The sequence below is a fragment of the Rhinolophus sinicus genome, chromosome 6 (genome assembly GCF_057876585.1).
Source record: "Rhinolophus sinicus isolate RSI-liver-muscle chromosome 6, RSI-T2T, whole genome shotgun sequence".
NCBI classification, from domain to species: Eukaryota; Metazoa; Chordata; class Mammalia; order Chiroptera; family Rhinolophidae; genus Rhinolophus; species Rhinolophus sinicus.
This window is the reverse complement of record NC_142506.1, coordinates 47,285,151-47,307,444: the sequence shown is the minus strand read 5'-3', so window position 1 is coordinate 47,307,444 and position 22,294 is coordinate 47,285,151. Positions and strand designations below refer to the sequence as shown.

Sequence of the window (22,294 nt, the reverse complement as noted above, 5' to 3'; positions counted from 1 at the left end):
ATGTGCCCACATGGTCCCACCCCCTGAACTCAGCGGTGTTGACTTCTTCCAGTGTTTCATCGCGCACACACGTAACATCAGGAGATTACCAAACGTGTGCCGGTATGAAGGTCCAGGTAGGAGAAGTGGAATCAGAGAACAGGAAGGAATGAGCCAGGGAAATCCCGAGGGGCGGCAGCAGAGTGATCAGGGAGGTCGCCTGGGGCCTGCAGGTGGCTCTCCACGGTGGCCGGTGGCTCTGTGGTTCAGGTTGTGACACTGGTGCAGAGGCAAAGACAAGGTGGCAGACAGCTGGGGTGGCCTCAGGCTGGGCCTGGCCTGGGGTCCGGCTCCTGGAGGCGGGGCAGCCTGTGTTTGCCGCCCACCCACTGCGTGCTGCCCACACAGCGAGGTTTTCTTCCAGGTCCAGCAATAGCCCACCTTTTTGTGCCCAGAATCAAACCATTAATACACCTTGGAAAGAGCTGTGTTTTGTCCCCTACTACTCCTGTTGTCAGGAGGTTCTGGCAGCCCGGGACCCTCACAGACTGAGTCTCCATTGCTGGAGGACCCCTTCTTATCTATGGGACCCACTATCACAGTGGGCCTCCACTTTCCCACGTTTCTTTATCTGTGAGGGTCCAGGCATGCCCTCTGCAATGTCGTCCTCTGCAGTGTTGCCCTCTGCAGTGCTTGTATAGCCTGATGTGGGGACATCTGTCCTGCTGTGCAGACCCTTGACGAACACAGTAGGGGAGGAAAGAAACTTTTCCTCTGCACTCTTAGATTTAGTGTCTGGGGCCTGTGAATTAAACTGACAACAGGAGAGCTGAACAGGAGAAAAAAGCCAGATTAACAGGAGAAAGGTTTGTTATACAGGCACACAGCAGCTCCACAGGAAAGAGGAGAAAACCGAAGAAAAGGTTAGGCTCGAGAGCTTATACACCATTTTAACAAAGGAAGATAACTTGTGGGGAGGTGACAAGACAAAGAAAAGGGAGTTTTAGCCTCTAGGGGCAGTAAATTGTGGGAAGGTAACTATATGGGGAAAATAATGGAAGATAAGGCTTATTTTAGTAAGGTTTGTTTGTGCAGAAGGTACGCTGACCTTCTCTCTGGTGATAGTGGAGGTTTTCTTGCTCCTGGGATGGGAGAAGGTGGGGTACACCTTTACAAAGGGAAATGTATGCCCTGCTTTTACACAGAAAGGGGGAGCCAAGTGTCCCTCCTCCTTAATTGCCTGCAGCTCAAAATAATCCTTATGCCAGAGTGGGGTGGTACATTGTGATCCCCTTCAGCATTTCCAGCAGAGAAATTTCCTCGAAGTCTGGCGCCGGAAGCCTGTGGTATGCTAACCCAGCATGAACAATCCCGATTTGGTTTAGTTTCTGTCACCAACCTTGGAACAGTTCTGTTTTCTCTCTGCCCCAGGTAACTTAACTTACAAGCTAGGGGCCCCACCAGACAGATGCTTATTTACCCCCGACACCTGTGGGGCCACACAGACCAGGGAGGGCTGCCTCCTGGTTACGGGACAGGTGACTGAAGTGGACAAGTGTACGTCTGGTGGTATAGATGGGGAAGCCAAGGTTACGGGGAGGGGAAGGCACAGTCAGGCTTCTGGACTCTTCTAGGGGCAGTGGTGGGTCTGGAGTGCAGCTGAGAAGGGAGGATGCTCCTGAGTGGAGAATCCCAAAGCCTAGACCTCCAAGGGCAACAACACAGGGAAACTGACAGTGACGTCAGCCACTGAATTCTTTCTGGAACAGGGTTAGGTGTAGATCTGCTTCATCAGCATCTCTTCTCCGAGTGAATTTCATCTGAAGGGACAAGGTCACTGCAGTCTCTGCCCACTGAGACCTTCCAGGTCCCTGGGTACACCCCACCCTGCACCCCCACCCTGTCCCTGTCTTGGGGTGGACCCCACTGCCCTTTCGTTTGGGGTTGGTGTCCCAGCACCATTCTCCACGTGGTTGGTCTGGTAGAACTGACTCTCCTGTACTTGCTCTGTCTCCCCCGCAGCGAGTGTGCCCACAGCCACTGCTCTGTTGTGGCCCCGCTCTCAGGACTGTTAGGAAGAGGTGGGATAACAGGCCCAGGAACCAGCCCCATACCCCCAGGTTCACTGTGATCTCTCCTGGGTCCCATTCCTCCGAACTCCCATTTCTCTCCAAACCTCTCCTTGTGCTAGATTCTGTTGTAGTAAGTAGTGTCGGAAATAACTTGATCGTTGGCCTGGAGTCCAGGCACAATTTTGTTAAACAGTAATTTTCTGTGTCATGGGGTTTGCATCCCAGAGTTCTGCTGGTCCTCACCAAGACAGCCTCTCTCTGGCTTTCCTGGGCCTTACTGCTGCTAACCACGCTACATGCTATGGAAGGAGTTTTTCTATGCCTATCTTGCTGAAAGCAATAGACTGTATGTAAACCGTATGTTTCTAAGACATTCATTTACGGGATATGTGACATTCACCGACAGGCTACGCACCAGATGTTTTAGGCACTGATGACTTCAAGATGAGTCAGACATAGTCACGCCCTTCGCAGAACTCAAAATCTAGAGGGAATGTGTGTGTCCCACAGTTTCTCTACCCTGGGATTAACGCCGTGACACATGGTTCAAGTGCTGTGGGGGCACCGACCATGGCAGCAGTCAGTGGGACCCAGAGACGGCCTGACAGCAGAGGCCACGCCTTCAGGGGCCCTGGGAAGCTGAGGACGATTTTTCAATCCAGACAAATGAGAAAGGGCATTCCGAGCAGAGGGGCCAGCGTGTGCAAAGGCTCAGAGATGGGGAAGTCCGGGGAGCAGAGCAGAAAGGCAGCCGGAGCCAGGTGAGGGAAGAGCCTACTCTGTGAGGGAGGGACCCCGGGCTGCTGTGAGCAGGTGCGGGAGTTCACAGTCCCTGTGGGTCCTCCGTGCTCCGTCGGGCAAGTCAGAGGAAGGAGGCCAGAGAGCTGGTGGCTGGGCGGTGGGCTTCCCTGCAAGACTCAGGCCCTCGCTCAGTGGGCACTGACTGCTGTCTGACCTAACGGGGAGGGGAAGAGAGCCAGGCGTGTGACACGACCTGGTTTAGTGAATGGAAGAGGCAGGCGGAGCAAGCTGGGCAGGCAGAGCGAGCGGGAGAGGAGCTGGGTCCAGGAGGAACAGGAGTCATGCCAGGCACAGGTAGAGTCGCTGGTGCCCAGTGAAGCCACATGGTGATTGACTGGTCTCCCAGGGGTGAAAGAAAACAGATCTGAAGTTTGGGGCAAAACGAAAATGACTGTAAAATGCACACTCTTTCTAAGAAAGGCAGGTTTTCATGTGCTGAGATCCCTCAGAATGGACCCCGCCAGGCGGTCCGTGTGGCTGCTCAGCCGCCAGGCTCTGCGAAGCAGGCAGAGCCGCCAGCAGCGCCCTGCGTTGACTCATGCTTTCATTGTGTCCCCAGTTACAGCTCTGCCTCTCAGTGATGCTTCTTTGTCCCGTTCCCCCCCACACACACACACACACTTGCGGATCTGGGCTGACGCTGCTCCCACCATCTCTTACTGCCTGTTGATGGGGGGATGGGGGGAGCTGTAGTGTATTAGCCTTCGGGGAGCACGTGTCTCTACCCAAGGGTGTGTTTTTGTTTTATGTCTTCCCCAACCCCTCTCTGGGGACCTAAGGCAGGAGGGCTGGGCCCTGACCCTGCTTTACAGTCATCGTGGCAACTCAGATTGGGGGACCGGTCCTAGGGTCTCCCTGGCCTGCCTCCCCCTGGAACGCTGCTGTGAGCTGTGAGGGGCGCCCGCAGGAGGTGGGGTCTCTCCTCTCACAGTTCCTCACAGTCTGCTGGTTTTCCTCTCTATGTGTTCTGAATGCTGGGGACACAGCCGTGAACAAAAAGCAGGCATTAGGGGTTGGGGAGAAGACAAAAAAACCTGACCTCACAGAATTGACATTTTAGTGGAGGGATCAGACCAATAAGAAGTCAGAAAGTCAAAAGTAAGTAAGTAATTAAGCATCTTAAAATGGACTAAATGCTTGGGAGAAAACTAAAAGCAGGAAGGGAGACAGAATGCCAGGGAAAGGGTTACAGATTTTAAATGGGCACAAACAGAAGGCCTTGCTGACCTGATCCAAGAGGAAGGTGCCTGTGAAATCAGCTTGTCTGATTCGCTGGGAGTCAGCGAGCACAGAAGCGGGTTCCAATGCGATGGGCCACAGACTCCGCTCAGCTGCCTTCCTTGGCAGGACCAGGCTTCTGCTCCCCTCAGTCTCCTCCCAACACACCCCCCACAGACAAGGCAGCTGCATCCCAAGAGGAACATTTGGTAACAAACTCAAGGCAGAGGAAGAGACTGAGCAAAATGACACAGGATGGAGATTTCTTGTACCAAACAGCCTGACTGTCAGTCACCCAGAGACCGGGCTCCCGATGGGCCAGGTGCCAGGCAGTGGCCAAAGAGAGAGAGCCCTGACCCGGACCCTCCAGAAGGTGCCCTAGGCGGCTGGATCACAGACCCCAAGTCTTAAAGACTTGGGGGTGACTAGAGGAGAGAGACCACCCCCTCCTGTGGACCAGGATGGGCTAGGAGGCACAGCTCGGGAAGAACTGTTTCATGCACAGTAGTTCCCCCTTATCCGTGGTTTCAGTTACCCGGTCAACTGAGGTCCGAAAATATTAAAAAGGGAAAATTCCAGAAATTAACAATTCACGCGTTTTAAATTGTGCACTGTTCTGAGCAGCGTGATGAAATCTCGTGCCTTCCCGCTCCATCCCTCCCGGGACATGGGCCATCCCTTCGAGCTGCATCTTTACACTGTCGAGACCCCGCCCGTTAGTCGGGCGTCTACCAGATAACGTCTCAACTACCAGATAGACTGTCATAGTATCATACTGCTTGTGTTCAAGTGACCCTTATGTACTTCTTCATGGCCCGGAAGCACCGTGATGCTGGGAATTTGGGCGTGCCAGAGAGAAGCCGTGAACTGCTTCCTGTAAGTGAAAATGTGTGCATGTACAGGCAGAAACATAGTATGTGTAGGGTTTGGTACTATCTGCGGTTTCAGGCATCCACTGGTGGTCCCCGCCCCCCGAGATGAGAAGGGACGACTGTATTCTTAACATGTGGCCTGGCAGGTCAACAGGAAGAATCTTGAGATGGAGAAGTAGTTCTGGGTAATTTGGTGGCCCAGGGTCCTCACAAGTGTTTTTTTAAGAGCAGGACAGGAGTGTCAGATGGGAAGGTGCAAGGCTGCTGGCTTTGCACGTGGAGGAGGGGCATGAACAGCCTCTAGAAGCAGAAGTCAAAGAACCAACCTGTCCCCCAGACCCCCCCCCCCACCAGCAGCATCACTGCTGATGCTGTGGGCCTCCGAATGCCAGACTGTAAAACAATAAATTTGTGTTGTTGTCAGCCATTTTGCGGCAATTTGTTGCAGCAGCAACAAACTAGTACAGTGTTTCTCTTCCCATTTGGCACTTGAGGAAAGCGAGAGGTTAAGTAATTTGCCGAAAGTTGCTAGCGAGTAAGGAGCAGATCCGGGATTCGAAATTCAGGCGTCTGGCTGCAGTCCGGCAATTGCCCCTGTCACCTGTCTCCTGCCTGGCAGGGACCGAGAGGCAGCAGTTCAGGGCTGCTGGAGACGGGGAGCATCAGAAGATGAACCCGGCAGGTGGGCAGGCAGGAGCCTGGCTCCTGTGGGCTCTTCTTGGTCAGCAGAGGGGTGGTCCCCACGGCTGCTTGCCTGTGCTTCTTTTTGGAAGTGTGCTCAACTCCATACCTGACTGGGAGTGTCCCCGGGGTCAAAGGTCGGCTCCCCCAGCCCTGCTCACCCACCTCTGCCTGACACCAGGTGCAGACCGAGCTGTTTGCTGATCCAAAGCTCTGCCTTGTCTCTATTTTCAGTGGTTTCAAAGCACCTTCCTGGCCGGTAGACAGAGAAAGACTGGCTAAGCGCAGCACCTTATGCAGTTAAAATTCTCTTGTCATCAAGCATCTGTTTCTACCTCATAATTCTTTCGTTCATTCCAGTTCTGTTGCTCTTTCATTTAAAGCACCCCCATCCCTCAGTCTTTGACTGAAATAAGTGTTCAGAGGAATTTTGAGGCAGTATGTTAAGTTTTTTTGAATATTAAACACACTACCTGAAACACTCTGGATCTGTCTGCTTCATTTGTGTTCCAAGTATTTTACAGGCCGTGCTTAGATTTTCCAAAGGAGAACCAGCCAGCATTTGATCAGCATTTTGTAGTTTACAAAAAGCTCGCGTTCCCTACACACGTTCCCTGTCCACTTGCTCTTTTCAGAATTGCCAGAGGTAGGACTCTTTATCCCTATTCTTGAGAGAAGCTAAGGTCAGAGAAGTGTCAGTTGGCCGAGGCCACAGCAGAGCCAGACAGAAACGAGGCTGCCACACTGTCTATTGCATGATCTGCCTTTCAAGTGGAAAAAAATGACCCAAAATACCTTACAAGGAAATAGGGTGCCAGATTCCAGGTCAGCAGTGCCCCCTCCCAAGTACAGAAGTGAAATGCCAGAGCATGTACACATCACTACCTCTCAGCGTGGTGGGTCCCCACCCTGCTGGAGGGGGTGCCTGTGACCCCTGTTCTTCTGACATGAGTGTCGCATAAGGTGGTTTGGACAAAACTCACCACTATCTCTGGGCACCCACAGTGGTTTTCCGGTCTGTTGATGGGAGGCCCTTGGAGAACGTGGCCCTGCATGGCCACAAGTTGCTACAGGCGTGGCTCCCACTGTGATGACAGAGGTGGCAGGCCTGCTTCTCAGTGCTGTCTGCTGTCCTTATGCTTGGGTCCCCAGACTCCTGGGGTTTCCTGTGCTACTCACCACCCCTCTCCCAATGCAGGTGTCCTAGGGACAGGTCCATCCTGGCCTGTCTCTGCTCTCTGTCTAGGTACCTTTGGGGTCGTCTCTTTCTAAGAGCCTTCCTCACACAAATAAAAGCTTTGGCATCCAAACTTGTCCTGGAGGCAGGCTTTCAGAACCTACTTTGAAAGTCAAGAGCAAAATACCTTTGTCTTTCTACCTGTAATCATCCTCGTTCCCTCTTGAGGCAGCATGATGCCTCCAGCGGGCTGGCCAAAGGTCAGGTACAAGGAAGCGCGGAGAGAAAGCACAGACCAATGTGTCGAGACGTTCTCTCTACACAGAGCCAGTCGCCCCCCCACCCTAGTCTGGGCTCACCTGTCCAGTGAAAGGAAGGACGCTCAGGGTCCCCCAAATGGAGGTGAAAGCAAGGTCCCGAGCAGTTACCTGGTGTCCCTTAGCAGTGTGGTGACACCATTTCCCAACCACTCACTGGCTGGTTAAAGGAGGTTAAGTAACCTCCCCTCTTCCAGCCCTCAGCTCCCTCACAGTGGTGCCCAGGATTCCTGCAGACGTCCCTGAATCCATTCCACACCAGGAACCTGCGTAGGTTGACAGAATGTCATGCAATTGATTGTACGTGGCCGGTTTGCAAGTGTGTATCAATAAGATAAAAATGACTTTAAGTGCATTACTGAATTCTTTATGTCTTCTGCGTCAATAGATCTTAAAAGAACTACTATAAGGGAGGCTGCATTTTTAATTTTATTATTTTTTATTTTTTTGCATTTTTAATTTTAGAAGGGACCTTTATGTTTTAAAACCATCGGAACCATGGCCTGTGGAATCCCTTCCGTTTCTAGTCCTCTGTGGTTCATTAACAATGTCACATGATGGCAAATTTTCTAAATATACCCTACATTTATATGCTGTCTACCTTTTTCCGCATTGCCTTTCTGTTTCAGCCGCTGGCTTCAGAGCAGGAACATCTCTAAGCAGCTTTGCTCCTCCCACAGGGCATTGAGTGGAGAATTTCCAGAGGCCGAGTCTCTCTGTGTAGGTAGCGAAGGTAGTTCTGAGACTGGCTGTTGGTCCCCCACCCTCCCTGCCAAAGTGGGGACTAGTTAGTGACCAGTGGGACCAAGTGTGCCATCACGTCGGACCCCAACCTCGGCCTTCTCTGGCTGTGCATCTCCCTCCTCCCTCTCCCAACCCTTTGCTGGGACCAGAGCTTCATCTGTCTGCTCTCAGATATGGAGGCCAGTCTTTGCATCCTTCCCTGTTCACTTACAGAGGCTTTGTACATGAGTTGGACCATGTATCCATTTTCCCATTTTTCTTGTTTTTTATAGCTTTGTCCTGTGCCTCTTCACTCGCAATGTTCCCATCTCAGGGGCCTCTTCACAACAACTAGTTGGCATCTGGTTAAAAGGAGGAATAGCCAGAGCCAGCCTCCCAGGCAGACTGTCTTACTCAGAAATTGCTCAGAGTTGTCCCCGCACGGTCCAGCCACCTGGCGCTCAAGGAGCTGTGTCGTTTCATGTGCTTCCGGAGGGGTGCAGGCATAGGTCAGATCAGCTACACGATCCTGTGGTCTGTGGCTTCCGCAGCTGGAAAGATGTGGAATTGATCTCTGTTTGCTGCCAGGCCTGCCGTTCAGCACTGCCACCTCTGCCACTTCCGGACGGTTCACCTTGAGCAGGTCCTTTGCAGGAATCATCAGCCGGCCGTCAACACATGAACGAAAAACCTGTCAGACTCTGCATCTTTTTCCTGGGCAATATCCAGATTATGTTCAGGCTTCTTTCATGTGTCCTTTTCTGTTTTGGCACTGCTGCTAAAATATCCTCCCCCAGGCAAAGCTGACTTGAACAACCCAGGTCAGTCTGTTAGCCACCTTGGAGAAATCCTGCTAATATATATAACAAATTGTCAACCGTGTCAGAGGCTGACACGTGTCAGTCAGTTCTTCCTCTTTTAAAACTGCTGTCTTTGTGTCATGTGGTCATAAATGCTTCTAATCGAGAATGAGAACTACATTACAATTTGTTTTTCAAGATCAAGGCATTAAATTGTTACCTAATCTCAGAAAAGTCAAGTGACAGTGTCTGATATTCTATGAATTTGCCAAGCTGTCTTACGGGTTTTGTTCCCACCTGAGGCATTTTACTTGATAACTGATCTTTTCCGGGCAAGAAGATGGCAGACAGTTACAAATCAGGACAGAAAGTTGTAATTGCAAACAGAGACTGGATTAAAGGCAAGCCTCCTGGCTCCCCACCCACCCTTCCTACCTGCAAAATACCTTTCCCTAGCTGCTTTATCTCCAGGATGAGCATCAGGGACCTTCAGTCGAAGGGCGGGCCCTGAGCGCCACAGCCCGCGCAGCCGACCTGCTCTGCGTCCTGCGAAGGCTCCGCGGAGCCATCTTGGTTGGTTTTAAACTCATAGGTGATGTGTTCACAAAATGAGTTTTCTTGTCAGAAAGGGCCATCCTTTGGTTAGCTGAGAATTAATCCATATATCACCGCTCGCAGAAGAATTAGAAAAAAGTAAGTTAGCAGGACGCGTAAGCAGACTTGTCAGTCTCTGTAGGTGCCGACAGCGCCTCCTCCTGGGGGTACCAGCTTCGTCCTCAAATCCACTTCCTCCCCGACGGGTGGGATGTGCCCCTCAGGTCCTCGGACCACACTTCCTAAGTGGCACTGAGCTAGCTGCACCCACACCCTGCAGGGTAGCCTTGGGGCCATCACATGGCCTTGTTTATGACAAGCAGACCTGCTGGGGCCTTGGCCTGCCATCTGGGGCTGCACTGACCAGCCCTTCACAGAGTGCACACAGCCCTGTGCTCTCACCTGAGCTACCAGCGTGAGCAGAACACCTGCCGTGACGGCTCTGCTTCCGCTGTGCGGTGACACTGCAGCAGCAGTCTGCTGTCCTCCACGGTGACGTTCAAGTACTTAGGTACTTTGATGGTGTGGATCTGACAGCTTTAAGGTACTGTGATGTGAGGGTCTTTCTGAAACAGAGAATTCTTATATTTCTTGAATAAAGGGTAGCAGCCTCTTTCATGAGCTTGTGTTTGGTTTAAGGGAAGTTATGATGGATGGAGTCTTCAAATAGCTCACTGCTGTCCTATTTAAAAAGAAAGGGAAGGGTACAAGTGGAGATGTGTGTAATCTACACCAACCAATTCGACTCCTAGTAGGTATCCTAGAGAAATTCTTGCTCAAGGATGTGTTCGTAACATTATTGTACAAAATGATAAAATATGGGAAATAACTAGCTCTGCACCAAGGAGAACGGATAGAGGGAGAATGTATACAGTGGGCATTAGCTGCAGAAATCTCAGAAAACAGTCTTATCCCATTTACAAATGTTTTAAATAGGAAAATCTATTGTTTAGAGATACATACATGTTTTAGAAACAATAAAGATATGTAGGAATAATAAACCAAATTCGGAAGCGTGATTATGGGGTAGAGGGTGGACACGCAATTATGGAGAGGTATCTAGGGAACTTCACCATATACTTTTTATGCCATAATATGGGTGGTACATAGACCAGGTGTTTGTGGTATTATTCCCTAAATAGTGTTATGTCTGACATATTCTATAATAAAAAGCAGGCTGGAAATCTACTCATCTTGTTTGCTCAGGAGCATATGGGGAAAAATAGTGACTAGGTTATTAGGTCATAGCAGCTACTTATGAAAAGCATAGCATGCATTTTGTCCTTTGCTGTTGCTATGCAGAGTGGGCCTTAGCTGTCCAGACACTGTCTCTTGGCCACACAGCCAGTCAGAGAACAGGTCACAGCCACACCCCGGTGGCCTGGGGGAAGAACCAGTGAATAGTGGCCAGAGCAGTGTCATACAGATGTGCGCAGGGGACTTAACGTAGCTGTCAACCACCCAGTCCTAGTTTCAGAAAACTTCTTGTCTATTCCAAGAAACAGAAACCAGCTCTGGAGTCTTCAGCAGAAGGAAGATTTGTTGTAAAGTCATTGGAAGGTCACAGAATGAACAGGTGCTGGAGGAGGTTGGCTCCAAGGCAGGATCAAGGTGGCTCTGGAGGCTGGGACTGGGGAACCATGTGACATGGGGTGCTCCATGACCTCTGCACAGCCACCACTGCTGCCGGACACCACGACTGTGGGTGTCGTCTGACTGTCCCTTTGTCCACAGGTCTTGTTAGGCACGTATTGGGGTGAGGGCCTGAATGGTCATTTGGCCAGGCTGTTGCAAGGACACTGAAACCTGCTCCAACAGGAAGTTTTGAGGTCCACCTCAGCCTGACAACTCCATGGAGTTTTGCAGATGTGGTTGTCACTACCCAAAAGGAGCCAAACAAACAATCCCGTTATCCCATTCTACTCTAGCCTTCGAATGGTCTCAAATTCCTCCACTGAAATTGATTTTTAAAGTGGTCATAATAGTGGAGCTGCTAGGTATTATTTTTTTCATGGAATGAAGTCAGAAAGACTCTAAACAGGAATCTTAATTATCTTACTGAAATAATGAACTTACAGGGACTTTTTACTTTATATTTTCCTGTGGAGTTTGGATCTTTATAATGAGCACATAAAACTAGGTTGATATCGTTTGGAAATCAACATGCCCTTCAAAAGAATTATTGAGACCTGGAACCTTCACAGCTGATGATGTCTGAACCTCTGTAGAGGCCGTCGTCATTCTGCCCCTGTGGCATTGACTCAAAGAAAGGAGTTGGTGCTGGGTTTTTTCTTTGCTTGCGTGTTTGTTGTTTTGCTTTCGATTCAGTTAATTAAATATCAACTGAGTGTAAACCCCTTTGCTGGAGACCCTGAGTGTATAAAAATGAATGTAACAGACATCTGCCCTCAAAAAAGCTGGCAGTCTGGAGAGGAAGAAAAGACACATTCGCAGTTCTTTGAATACAAGATTGCAAGGTCTGGTGCTATGAGAACCTGAGAAATCCAGCAACGTCATAGAAACGGGAGTGGCCATCTCCAGCAAGCTTTTTAAAGAGGGTAATACCATCTAAATGCTGCCTGAAGCTGAGTGGAAGTGGCTTTTAGCAGAAAGGGGTGGGGGCGTGGTGAAGAAATGAAATAGTGGAAGCAAAAGCATGACAATGGAAAGTGCTAGGCACCTAACAAGAAACTCAGGCAGTCTGCTTCACCCTCAGCTCTGGTTCCTCTTGAGAACTGCCTTGAAGTCAGCTGTATCTTACAGATTTTCCCAAGAGCTGCAAATTACCAACAGTCCTCTTCTTCTGGTGTTCAGGAGCCTGTTTGTAAATTGCACTCTTGACCAAGACAAATAACAGGTTGCTAAAGGTGAGAGGTAATTGCGATGGAGCCAAAGACAACAAACCATATTTGATCTGCCTTACTCCTGGAAATCTCATAGGAAGCAAATGAAATGGGAAATAAATTTACACACACTTTCACCCACACATATACTTCACACATCTCTCCATATCCCTTACACACCTCTCTCTCTCTCTTTTATCTTTCTTTCTCTTTGTCTCTCTAGCGTGCAAGCGCAATGTAAAGTAGAATCCTGATACTTTGGAACAAAATCATCCATTAAAAAAAATTGGGACTGTGAATAGGGGAAGGTGTGCAGGTGTGGGGAGGCCTGTCAGGTGAGGCCCGGGGTGGCCTGTGGCGAGATGTCCCCGTTCTGCTCTGTGTCATGTCAGGGTCTTTCTGCCTTTAACTCACCTTCTCTTGCTTTGATGCCAGAGCCCCCGGGCTTCCAGAGACAGCTGCTGAGCATGGAGACGGCACTGTGGGAGCGGGGGCCATCTGGGGGCCACCTGGCTTCTGCTGCATCTGCCCACTCATCTCTGCTTGTGATTTCAGGTGAGCCTCAAAGCAGGAGCCCTGAACCAGCCTCTCGTCAGACGGCTGCCAGCTGCTGCTGTCGCTAGCCTGTCCCCTGCCCAGGCCTGTCACCGTGCCTCCTCTCAGCAGGTAAGGAAGTGACAAATCCTGTCCTAGAGCAGTTCTCTCTGGAGGGCAGAGGTCTTTGCCAGCAGTGACGTGTGGGCCTGGGGTGATGCTGGCTTGTCAGGACCCTTCATGTGTGGCCAGGGCCTCACACCATCACTGTCTTCAGCAGTTGCCATCGTCCTGCCCCCTCCCACCCCCCATGGCAGATGTGGGGCTTTTATGAACCCTATTGCACAAATTACCCACCACCTCCCGTTATACCCATGTGAGTAGCTGTGGTCCCTCTTCGGGGAGCAGGGAGGGAATCCAAGCCATCTCCATGGTGCAGGGTTTTGGCTGGGAAACCAAGCTGTATGGGCCCCCCGCCCCCCACCCCCCAGGAAAAGAGATGTCCCTCAGGCAAGCTCTTTCTCCAGCTGCTCGCTGTGACAAACGCGAGGCCGACCGATACCCTCACTCCCCTCGCCCTGCAGTCTAAGCTGGGTGGTCCCTCAGGCTGGGGATCTGTGCTCACCAGCAGTCGGCAGTCGCTTGTCTCTCAGGGAGACAGACTGGCATGCTGCCAGCTCGTACTTACCAACAGCTTGTGGAGAGAGGTCATGTTGGGGAGGACAGCCGGAAAGGCACAGTGACATCCACTGGTCCAGAAATTCTAACACTGTCCCTAGTCACGTCAGACCAGCAGCACCGGGGGTTGGCCCACCTTGCATGCCCACGCCCGACTGTTCACTGAGTTATACACCGCAAGGTGCAGCCCCCCCCCGTCAGAACCTGCCCTGAACCCTATCTGTGTGTGAGCGCTCCTGCATGCCAGGGGGGGCTATCCGACCACAGCAGTGACAGAGCCCGGCCCCGGGCAGGTGTCTCATTTCCCTTCTGCCTCGTCTTCTACAAAGCCGAGAATCAAGTTTGTGGCCCACTGGTAGCCAAGGTGCACGTTTAATTTCATTCCATCTCCACTCTGTCTGCCCTTTCCTTTATTTTCTTGGGTCAAGGTGGGATGTACATACACACATATGCGTATGGAGAGAGACAGTCATTAGCTCACGTAGAAGTGTGGTGTCTGGATGCTCTCCAAACGGCAGAGATGTTATTCAAGTGGGACCAGAAGTGCCTGGCCAGGTGGGGGAGGGAGAGCTCAGGAACCTTCCCATAGGGTCGCATCTTTAAAAGACTTGGTTGTCTTTGGCCAAATCCATTTCTTCCTCCAGTACCAGCTATCTCTCTGGGTTACCTTGCCTGGGGAGGGGGACAGGGGCCCTCCCTGCCACCTCAGTCCAAGTCACACAAGGTTAAGATCGCTTGAGGCATGAGTCTGTCCTGGGAAAGACAAGTGTGTGGGATAAAATCCTATATCTCTGCCCCCTCAATCCCCCAGTGGGTGAGGGGGAATGGGCGTGATGGTGGGCAAGCGACAGCAGCATCAGGGAAAGTGCTGCCTTCACTCCCACTAGAGAGTTTGGTGGGATTCAGTTACTGAACCTCCTTCTACATGTTTCCTCATTTGAAAAATAAAGGGATTGAACCCAGACCGACAAGTTGCCTCCCAGTATTAATGTTCAGTCATTCAGAGCCTGGCTACTCAGAGATTGGCCCACAGAACAGCAGGGAACCTGTTAGAAATGCCAGCTCTTGGGCCAGTCCCCAACCCACTCAACCAGAACCTGCATTTCATCAAGATCTCCTGGGGTTTTACACACCCAAGAAAATTCAAAGAGAACTGGTTTCCAGAGTCCCTCATGTACATGAGATGCCATGCAAGGTGAATTTGCAACTCGAGGGGACAGTAAAGTAGAAACAGTGATTTCTCCACGTCTGATACGGGCCACGGTCATTTCAGAGGTTGCGAAATGCAGATAAATGCCCACGTGTGTGGGGTCACAGGCTGGGTCCTGGTACATGTGCTGTGAGGAACCTTAGGGAGAAAGAGAGTGTGAACACGCACACGTGACACAGCATGCAGTCACTGGTGGCAACCTGGAAATGGGGTGCCGGCCCCCCGAGGAGCAGCGAGCAGGGGCTCAGTGAGTCAGGGCAGGCTCTTATCCCCTCGATCGACCGGAAAGTGCCCTCCATCCATACTTTCAGTATCTCTGTGTTCAGTTTCTCAGGCATCTGTACTTATCTCTCCACCTCCTTCCTGAGCAAGGGTGGGAACTGCCAGCGGGAGGGTTTTCTGGTGGTGGTGGTGGTGCTTTCAGGTGATGAAGAAAACAGAAATATCTGCCATGTGCTGAGGATGAGGCACCAGATGCATGACGTTATGGGAACGTGGGGTGAGTGGTGGGGCAGAGCTGTCGAGGGGTCGGGTCAACTCACGTGAGGCATGAGCCTGCGATGGGGAGGTACTTACAGCTGCACGTGACCAGTGGCCCCCACATGCGGCCTGAGCCTGAGGCATATATGCTTTCCAGGTCGAGGGTCAGAAGTGGGCCACCTGGGACACACCCCACTCAGGAATCCTGGGGGTCTCTCTGGGAGTGTCCTGACTTTGCCCTGGGTCAGTCCCCAGTGGTCAGTACGGCAAGACTCAAGCCGGCAGCCAAAGATGGGGAATCTCTCCTCTCGTGCCTCCACTAAGAAGAAAGACCTTTCCTACAAGGCCTCTGCACACTTCCCATGTGTCCTATTGATGAGGACAAGCTCATGCGCTCTGGTCCCCCTGCAAGGCAGGCGGGAAGGTGACAGTGTGGCATTTCAGCCCCTGGAGCAGCAGGTGGCCCTGCTGGCTGGGACAGCAGGTTGAAGCAGCTGTGGGTGGCCGCAGTGCGAGGAGCGACCACTGTACTGAGTGGCAGCAAGTTCGCAGTGGATAAGGGCGACCTGGGGGTGGGAAGGGAGTGGAGGAGGTTCCACCTGAGTGGCCTTTGGTCTGTTCGGTGGAAGTGAGGTCATCCACTCAGGATGACATGACAGGTGCTGAGGAAATGATGGAGACTGAAGACTGAACTAGCCAGGAGGGAAAGGGGTGACTGTGGATGGGGACAGATTGCCCGTCCACCCTGAGGACCCACGGAGGCTGGATGGTGACTGTGTAATGGCACCAGCCCCAGCATGGGGGTTCCCCTGCTGTGCTGAGCAGTCGCCCTTCCGTGTGAGTGGAGGGGGATGCATTTGGAGGATCCGGGGTCAGGTTTTAGTGACAGAGGAAAGAGGACAGGCCTTGGGAGAGCACGATGGCAGAGCTGGGTGTGTCATCTAGGCTGCCTGTGCAGGTGACTGGTGCTGGGAGCAGCTGTGACTGAGGAGACAGCCGTGGGCGGATGGGTGCTTCGAGGCTGAAGAGGAGGGAGTGAGAGAGGAATGGTCCAAGGCTACCTGCCGTCAGAGCGCAGTGCCAGAGCCCAGGAGCAAAGCCCTTCTCGTGGTGGACCAAGTGGTCTGGAGGGGACACAGGTGGTGGGCGTGAGGGGATGGAGAGGCTAACAGGAAGGGAGGGGCAGTGAGTCTCACTCCCAGGTGCTGGGGCTCCACCCCCCCAAACACACACAGAAAGGAAAACACAGCTCAACAGGATCTCCCTCCCATCTGAAGCATGTGAGTGGAGCATGTCATGTGGGAACGACCCTCCTTCTCAGCTGGGCAAAGGGAGGAAAGAGCTGAGTCCGGATCAGGGCGTTCTAGAAGCAGCCATCCCACAGGGCCGGGGGTCTGACGGGGCTCTGGTTGCGCTGGTAACATTTTCTACACACACACACACTCACACACTCACTCACCCACACTCACCCACACTCACGCACTCACACATACATACTCACACCCATACCCACACTCACCCATACCCACACTGTCACACGCTCATACACACACTCATACCCGTACTCACTCAAACCCACACTCACATTGTCACATACATGCAACCACACTCACCGATTACCATTCTCTCACACTGTCACACAGACCCACAATTCACTCCCACACGCACTCATACACACTCTCACACACACACACAAACACATACACACTCACTCTGACTCACACACTCACACTCACACACCCATACATACACCCATACCCACACTGTCACACACTCATACACTCATACCTGCACTCACTCACACCCACACTCACTGATTGCCATTCTCTCATGCTGTCACACACACAGACACAACTCACTCCCACACGCGCACACACACACACACCTCCCCACAGGGCAAAGCCCCGGAGCCTTCCCCCGCCCTTCCCCTGTGTCTCTGCCTCGCTCCTGCTGATCCTGGACGCGCCTTCCTTCTCAGCCAACCTCCAGCCTCCCCAACTCCTGAAGCCCAAAGTCAATGAGGGGGAGGAGAAGAGTGGGTTTTGCAATGGGAGGGGAGGGTCGGCGTCTTAGGGCAATGATTTTAGAGTTCTTTTTCACTCGCATCAGGCTGGGGAGGGTTGGGAACAAGATCGTGCCTCCTCCCTCGTTTTGCGTGGACACAGGGACACCTTCCCAGAGGGACAGCCACACATGCAGACTGGCACAGAGTGTGCCCCGCAGGCACGTGGGCACACACCTGGACACACATGCACATCTCCGTATTGTTGGGGGGTGGGTGGCTGCTCCCCCAGGTTTCAAAACCCCCAGTTCCTCATGGTTCTCCTTCTTTCCTGTTGAGTAAAAGTCCCCAGCCAAGATGGGCACACGCACCTGTTAAACTCTGACTTACGTGACTGATCTTTGTCTTATAACAAGAAACTTTTATTTTTTTTAAAATTGCCTGTGGACAAATGAAGCTGCCATTATCATGCCTCGTCTGGGCCAGAGAGTTGGCGTGTGTGGGAAAAACCCAGTGTGATCTACACACCAAGCCTCCCAGTGCACTGTCAGAAGCCACCATCACCTGTGTGACCCCAGGTCCCCAGCTCTCAGGCTTGAGTGACCAGGCCTCCTCCGAGCAGTTTCCTGTTAGATGGGGTAACTAGTCTGTGGCATCCGCCTTCCTGTGGAGAGTTATCGGCACTCTGGTGTTTTCTTCCTCAGGTGTCATTACATGTCTTGTCAGGGAGAAGTTCTTCCCTCTTCTAGAAAAGCAAATCTGTGCTTGGGGGGGGAGAGAGAGAGAGAGAGAGAGAGAGAGAGAGAGAGAGAGAGAGAGAGAGAGAGAAAACGCTGTTGTTTAAAGACAAACTCCCAGCACAAAGTATGGAAACTTTTGGGATGACAGCAAATTTAAATTAGTAATAAAGCACTTTTATTGTGGGAAACGTGTGCTTAGTCCTGCAGCTGACTGGGCAAGGCCACATGAGACCCTGAGCTTGGCTTTCAGGCTCTGAGTTTGTGTTCTGGGTGCACAAATTTTGTCTGTGGGACCTATCACTGCTACTTAATTTCTCTGAGTTTTGTACTTACAACAAAGAACTTAATATGTTTTGCCAACTTCATGAGCTGCTAGAGGAGTGAATGAGCAAATATGTTGGAAAATGACTTGTTACTAACTAACAAAGCACTATACAGATGACACGGTATGACTTCCAGTCGTGGGGGGAGTGACGTAGCTCTGGGACCATCTCTTACCTTCTACGCCCTCTCCCCGGGCTGAGAAAGTCTTTCCAGGCAAAAGCATCGGGCTCTAGTGAGCACTCCTTTTTCTTATCCCAGGAGGGTGTGCTCACCACTCGCTCTGGCTGGACGGAGAAGCGGGTGGGAAGGGGAGAGCCCAGCAGGGCTGTGCCTCACCTTTGGAACAGTAGCCCCTGCAACCCTTTGGCCTCGGTCGTTTCAGGGGCCGCAGGATGAAGGAAGGCATGCCCAGTAGCAGCACCACCAGCATCTCCCAGGCCAGGAAGGCTGTGGAGCAGCTAAAGATGGAAGCCTGCATGGACCGGGTGAAGGTAAGCACCACCAGGTGGCCTGACCCTCTGCCCCAAACCCCGCCCAGAGCAGTCCTCCCATTTCCAAGGCAGCTGTGGGGGAGTTAGTGTAACACACAGCAGAGCATCCAGCCAACTCTGGCTGCTGTAACATTTGCAGACGAGTGTTTGCTTCAGCGTTCTGAGTGTGCCCGCGGACCCAAATAATGCAGAATCCACAGTGTGCGTGAATTCCGTGAGGAGTCTCCAGAAATAGACTCCTGGTCATCACAGCTCTATTTAGCTGTGTTGTCATGCCAATAAGCGAGGAGAGTGTAACCGTGAGGTCAGTCATAGTTTTCCTGCCTGATCTAGTGACTCGCAGGTTAGACCACACTGGATATTGCGACGGGCACGGTTGGGAGTGAAGCCCTGAGCCATGCTCCGTGTTTGTATCCCTTCGTGCTGGGAGAGCTGAAGTCAGATGAAGCCCCTTTCTCTCCAGATGCCACTTAAGTGAGCAAGAAGCTCTGAAATGCTGTTTAGGTTCATTTTCTGTAAAAGGGTTGGAGCCCTGTCGAGAAGCTAACACCAGGAAACCTGAGTCCCCTGTGTCTGTGATCTGTGGGGACACAAAACCGAGGGGCTTGCCCAGGCATCTGGGATTCGAAAAAGACTGAATCTGAGTAGGCCTTCGTTAGCAGAGTGAGCAGTCCCTCCCCTAGGCTCCTGTCACCGAGACCTCCCCTCATGCTTGAGTGATGGCCAGAGAGCCCCAGTTCCTGTGGCCATGGGATAGTCACTCCCTTCCCCTGGGTGTGCACTATGCCAGAAAGCAGGAACGTGCACGGAAAGTGACATGACCGAGGAGGAGTTGGGGAAGGGGTAGCGTGGGTGCATTTGGTACCAGTGGACCTGTTACCAGAGCCTCTGCATCCTGTGGGCACTGAACCAACTACCAGTCAGACATCAGTCCTTGTTCTCTATGAGAGAGGAGGGAGCAAGAAACGAAGTGATTCCAAAAAGGGCAAGAGGGACTTAGAAGTGAGAGGGAGGGCTGCAGTGGCTCATAGACTGGACAGACACCTGCCGAGAGGACCACGCTTGTGGTGAGATGCGCTCTCTTCACAAACATCCCTGCACCTGGCATGGTCCTGGGTGGAAACACGAATCAATGCAGCTGCCACAGTGCTAGAGCAGACTCCCTGGGGTTGAGCTGTGAGCTGGTGCCCAGGTGACACTGGAGGAAACGGAAGGCTGCTGTGAACCGATCACGTCTCATGTCGAGTAGTTGGACTGCATAGGAGAGAGGCGGGTTTGCTGGGAAGGCGGCTGTGGACACCTGGGGGTTGCCGTGTACACAGGTACAGTCCAGAAAACGACTGGGTATACAGCCATGAGGTAAACTCATCTGTCAGCAGTAGGTAGAGTCAGGCCAGAAGGCAGTTGAAGCTGCAGAAGTAATTGGGAGAGGCAAGGAGGTGTGGTGTGGAGCAGAGAGCAAAGGTGGGGCTGGACAGGAAAATGCACCGGGGAATTTAGCAGAACCTGGAGGCTAAATGTGGGGGACCCTGGGGAGAGGGAAGTTAGAACCCCCCCGACTGTCCAGAGGACCGGAAGGATAGCGGGTACCGGCTACAGCAACAGGACAGTTGCCGTGCCGGGGGTTCTACTTTGGCAAGGAAGATAAATTCTGTAATAACATCCTCACCTGTGACAGTCATTGTGGGGACCAAATTCCCTACAGAAAGGGCTCTCCAAGGGTCACTAAAGGCACATGCGCAAAGAAAGATGAGAAATCCTAAGCCACTCAGTCTCTTACTCAGATGGTGTTCAGAGAAATAGGCAGTTCCAGCGGTGACTGTTCTGAAAATGTGGCTTCAAGCTCCCTGAGAGGGCCTCCCGGAGGCACCTGGAGACTCTGGTGATGCCAGGGAGCGGGCCAGTGACGCCGTGTCCAGTTTGCGTCAGAATTGGCAGCATTTTTGTCGTGGAAGAGACGATGCAGGGCTGCCTGGGGCGAGGGGTGGCCCTGGGGAGCCGTGTCCTGCCACAGCCGCAGTTACACGCGTTTTGTCATTTTTTTTCTTGCTCACACAACCATGAACGCTTACTTTTTTTTTTAATTGTGATAAAATACACATAATGTATTTTACTAGTTGAACCATTTTTAAGTATACAATTCAGTAGCATTAAGTATATTCCCAAATTCCCAATATAATGTAGCCATCACCACCATCTGTCGCTGGAACTTTTTCAGTATTCCAAACAACATCTACTCATTAAACACGGACTCCCAATCCCCCCTCCCCAGCCCTCTGTTCTACTTCCTGTCTCTATGAATTTGCCTATTCTAGGTGCCTCGTTGATATAAGTGGAATATACAGTGTTTGTCTTTTTGCATCTGGCTTATTTCACTAGCCAAGTTCCATCCACATTGCAGCATGTGTCAGAATTTCATTCCGTTTTATGGCTGAATAGCATTCCATTGTCTGTATGTACTACATTTTCTGTATCCATTCATCTGTTGGTGGACGTTTGGGTTGTTTCCACCTTTTGTGAATAATGTACCGTGAACATGGGTGTGCAAGTGCTTGAGTCCCAACTTCCACTTCTTTTGGGTGGACTCCCCGAGGTGGAGTCGCTGGATCATACAGTCATTCTGTGTTCAGCTTTTTGAGGAACCCCCAGACTGGTTTCCATAGTGGCCGCAGCATTTTGCTTTCTGTCCAGTGCACAGGGGGCCATTTCTCCTTGTCCTCACCACCCCTGGTTAGTTTCCATCTGGTTGTTGTGACGGGTGTGAAGCTCACACGTGGTGTGAGGCACTGGACACCCCTGCTTCAGGGATCAGTGTGGCTTTGGTGGAAAATCTACTTGGTGCAACTCTTGGCAAAAACAATGTGTATTGGTATCAGTTATCCAGACAATAAAATCAATACATGGAAAGAAGGGGAAGCCATCCGGGACACTCCACATTGACCTTGTTAAGGACCTTGAGGTCCATCAGCGAGAGGAAGTGGACTTTCTAGGTGGGTGAGAGGTGACTGCAGGGGAGGAAGAAGGAAAAAGGGAGATAGCGGGAAGCACATGGAAGGAGAAGAGGAGCAGTTGGTGGAATTCACTGAAATCACACACTGTGCCGGGAATGCCAGGTCCCGCTGAAGGGAGCAAAGTCCAGGCTGATGGCGTGGGGAGCGTGCAGGCAGGAAACGAGCGTGCTCTGGGCCCTAGAGACAGGGAAGAACAGGCTGCGGGGGAAACAGCTGGAGGCTCCACGGAAGAAATCATCGCAATTACGAGTCCCACAGAGCTGTCTCCCAAGCGGAAGCACAACTGTTGGGGACCTGGAGGACAGCCCAACGAGGGCAGGTACCAGCATGAAACCAGAAAGGAGCCATGGCTGGCACGGTGTGTGGCCAACTGCAGAGCCTGGCTCTGGCTCCGGCTCCATGCTTTGCGGTTTATGGTGCTTGGCAGAGTGTCTAACAGGAAGGGAAGGAGGGAGGGAGAGAGGAAAAGATGGCTTTTGCAGCTCATGAGAATCAAGGAGAAGCCTGTTAATAGGAGGAGAAGGGAAATAACTGCGTTAAGTTGTTTTGGGGGCGGTTGCAAAGATAATGAAAAGCGACAGTGTGAACTCCGAGAGTTTGGGCAGTTCGTGGAGGAAAAATGTAGCCGAAATACCCACTGTCATCCTGAGGTCCTGTTTGTCCCCCCAAAACACCATTTGCACAAAAGCACTAATGCCAATGTAGACTCATTCCAGATTTTGCCAGGGACGTAGAAGGAAGGGAGGC

General features: G+C 51.9%; 1 protein-coding gene across 2 annotated transcripts in view; it reads left to right on the top strand.

The window, feature by feature from the left end:
* GNG4 (G protein subunit gamma 4) overlaps nucleotides 1-22,294 on the top strand; it is a 45,514-nt gene that overhangs the window by 3,742 nt on the left and 19,478 nt on the right. For both annotated transcript variants that reach the window (XM_019747008.3, XM_019747009.3), the window contains exons 2-3: nucleotides 12,633-12,743; nucleotides 18,428-18,536. In XM_019747008.3, coding sequence (XP_019602567.1) covers nucleotides 18,438-18,536 — 99 coding nt within the window. In that variant the 5' untranslated portion in view covers nucleotides 12,633-12,743; nucleotides 18,428-18,437. The remainder of the gene's footprint in view (nucleotides 1-12,632; nucleotides 12,744-18,427; nucleotides 18,537-22,294) is intronic.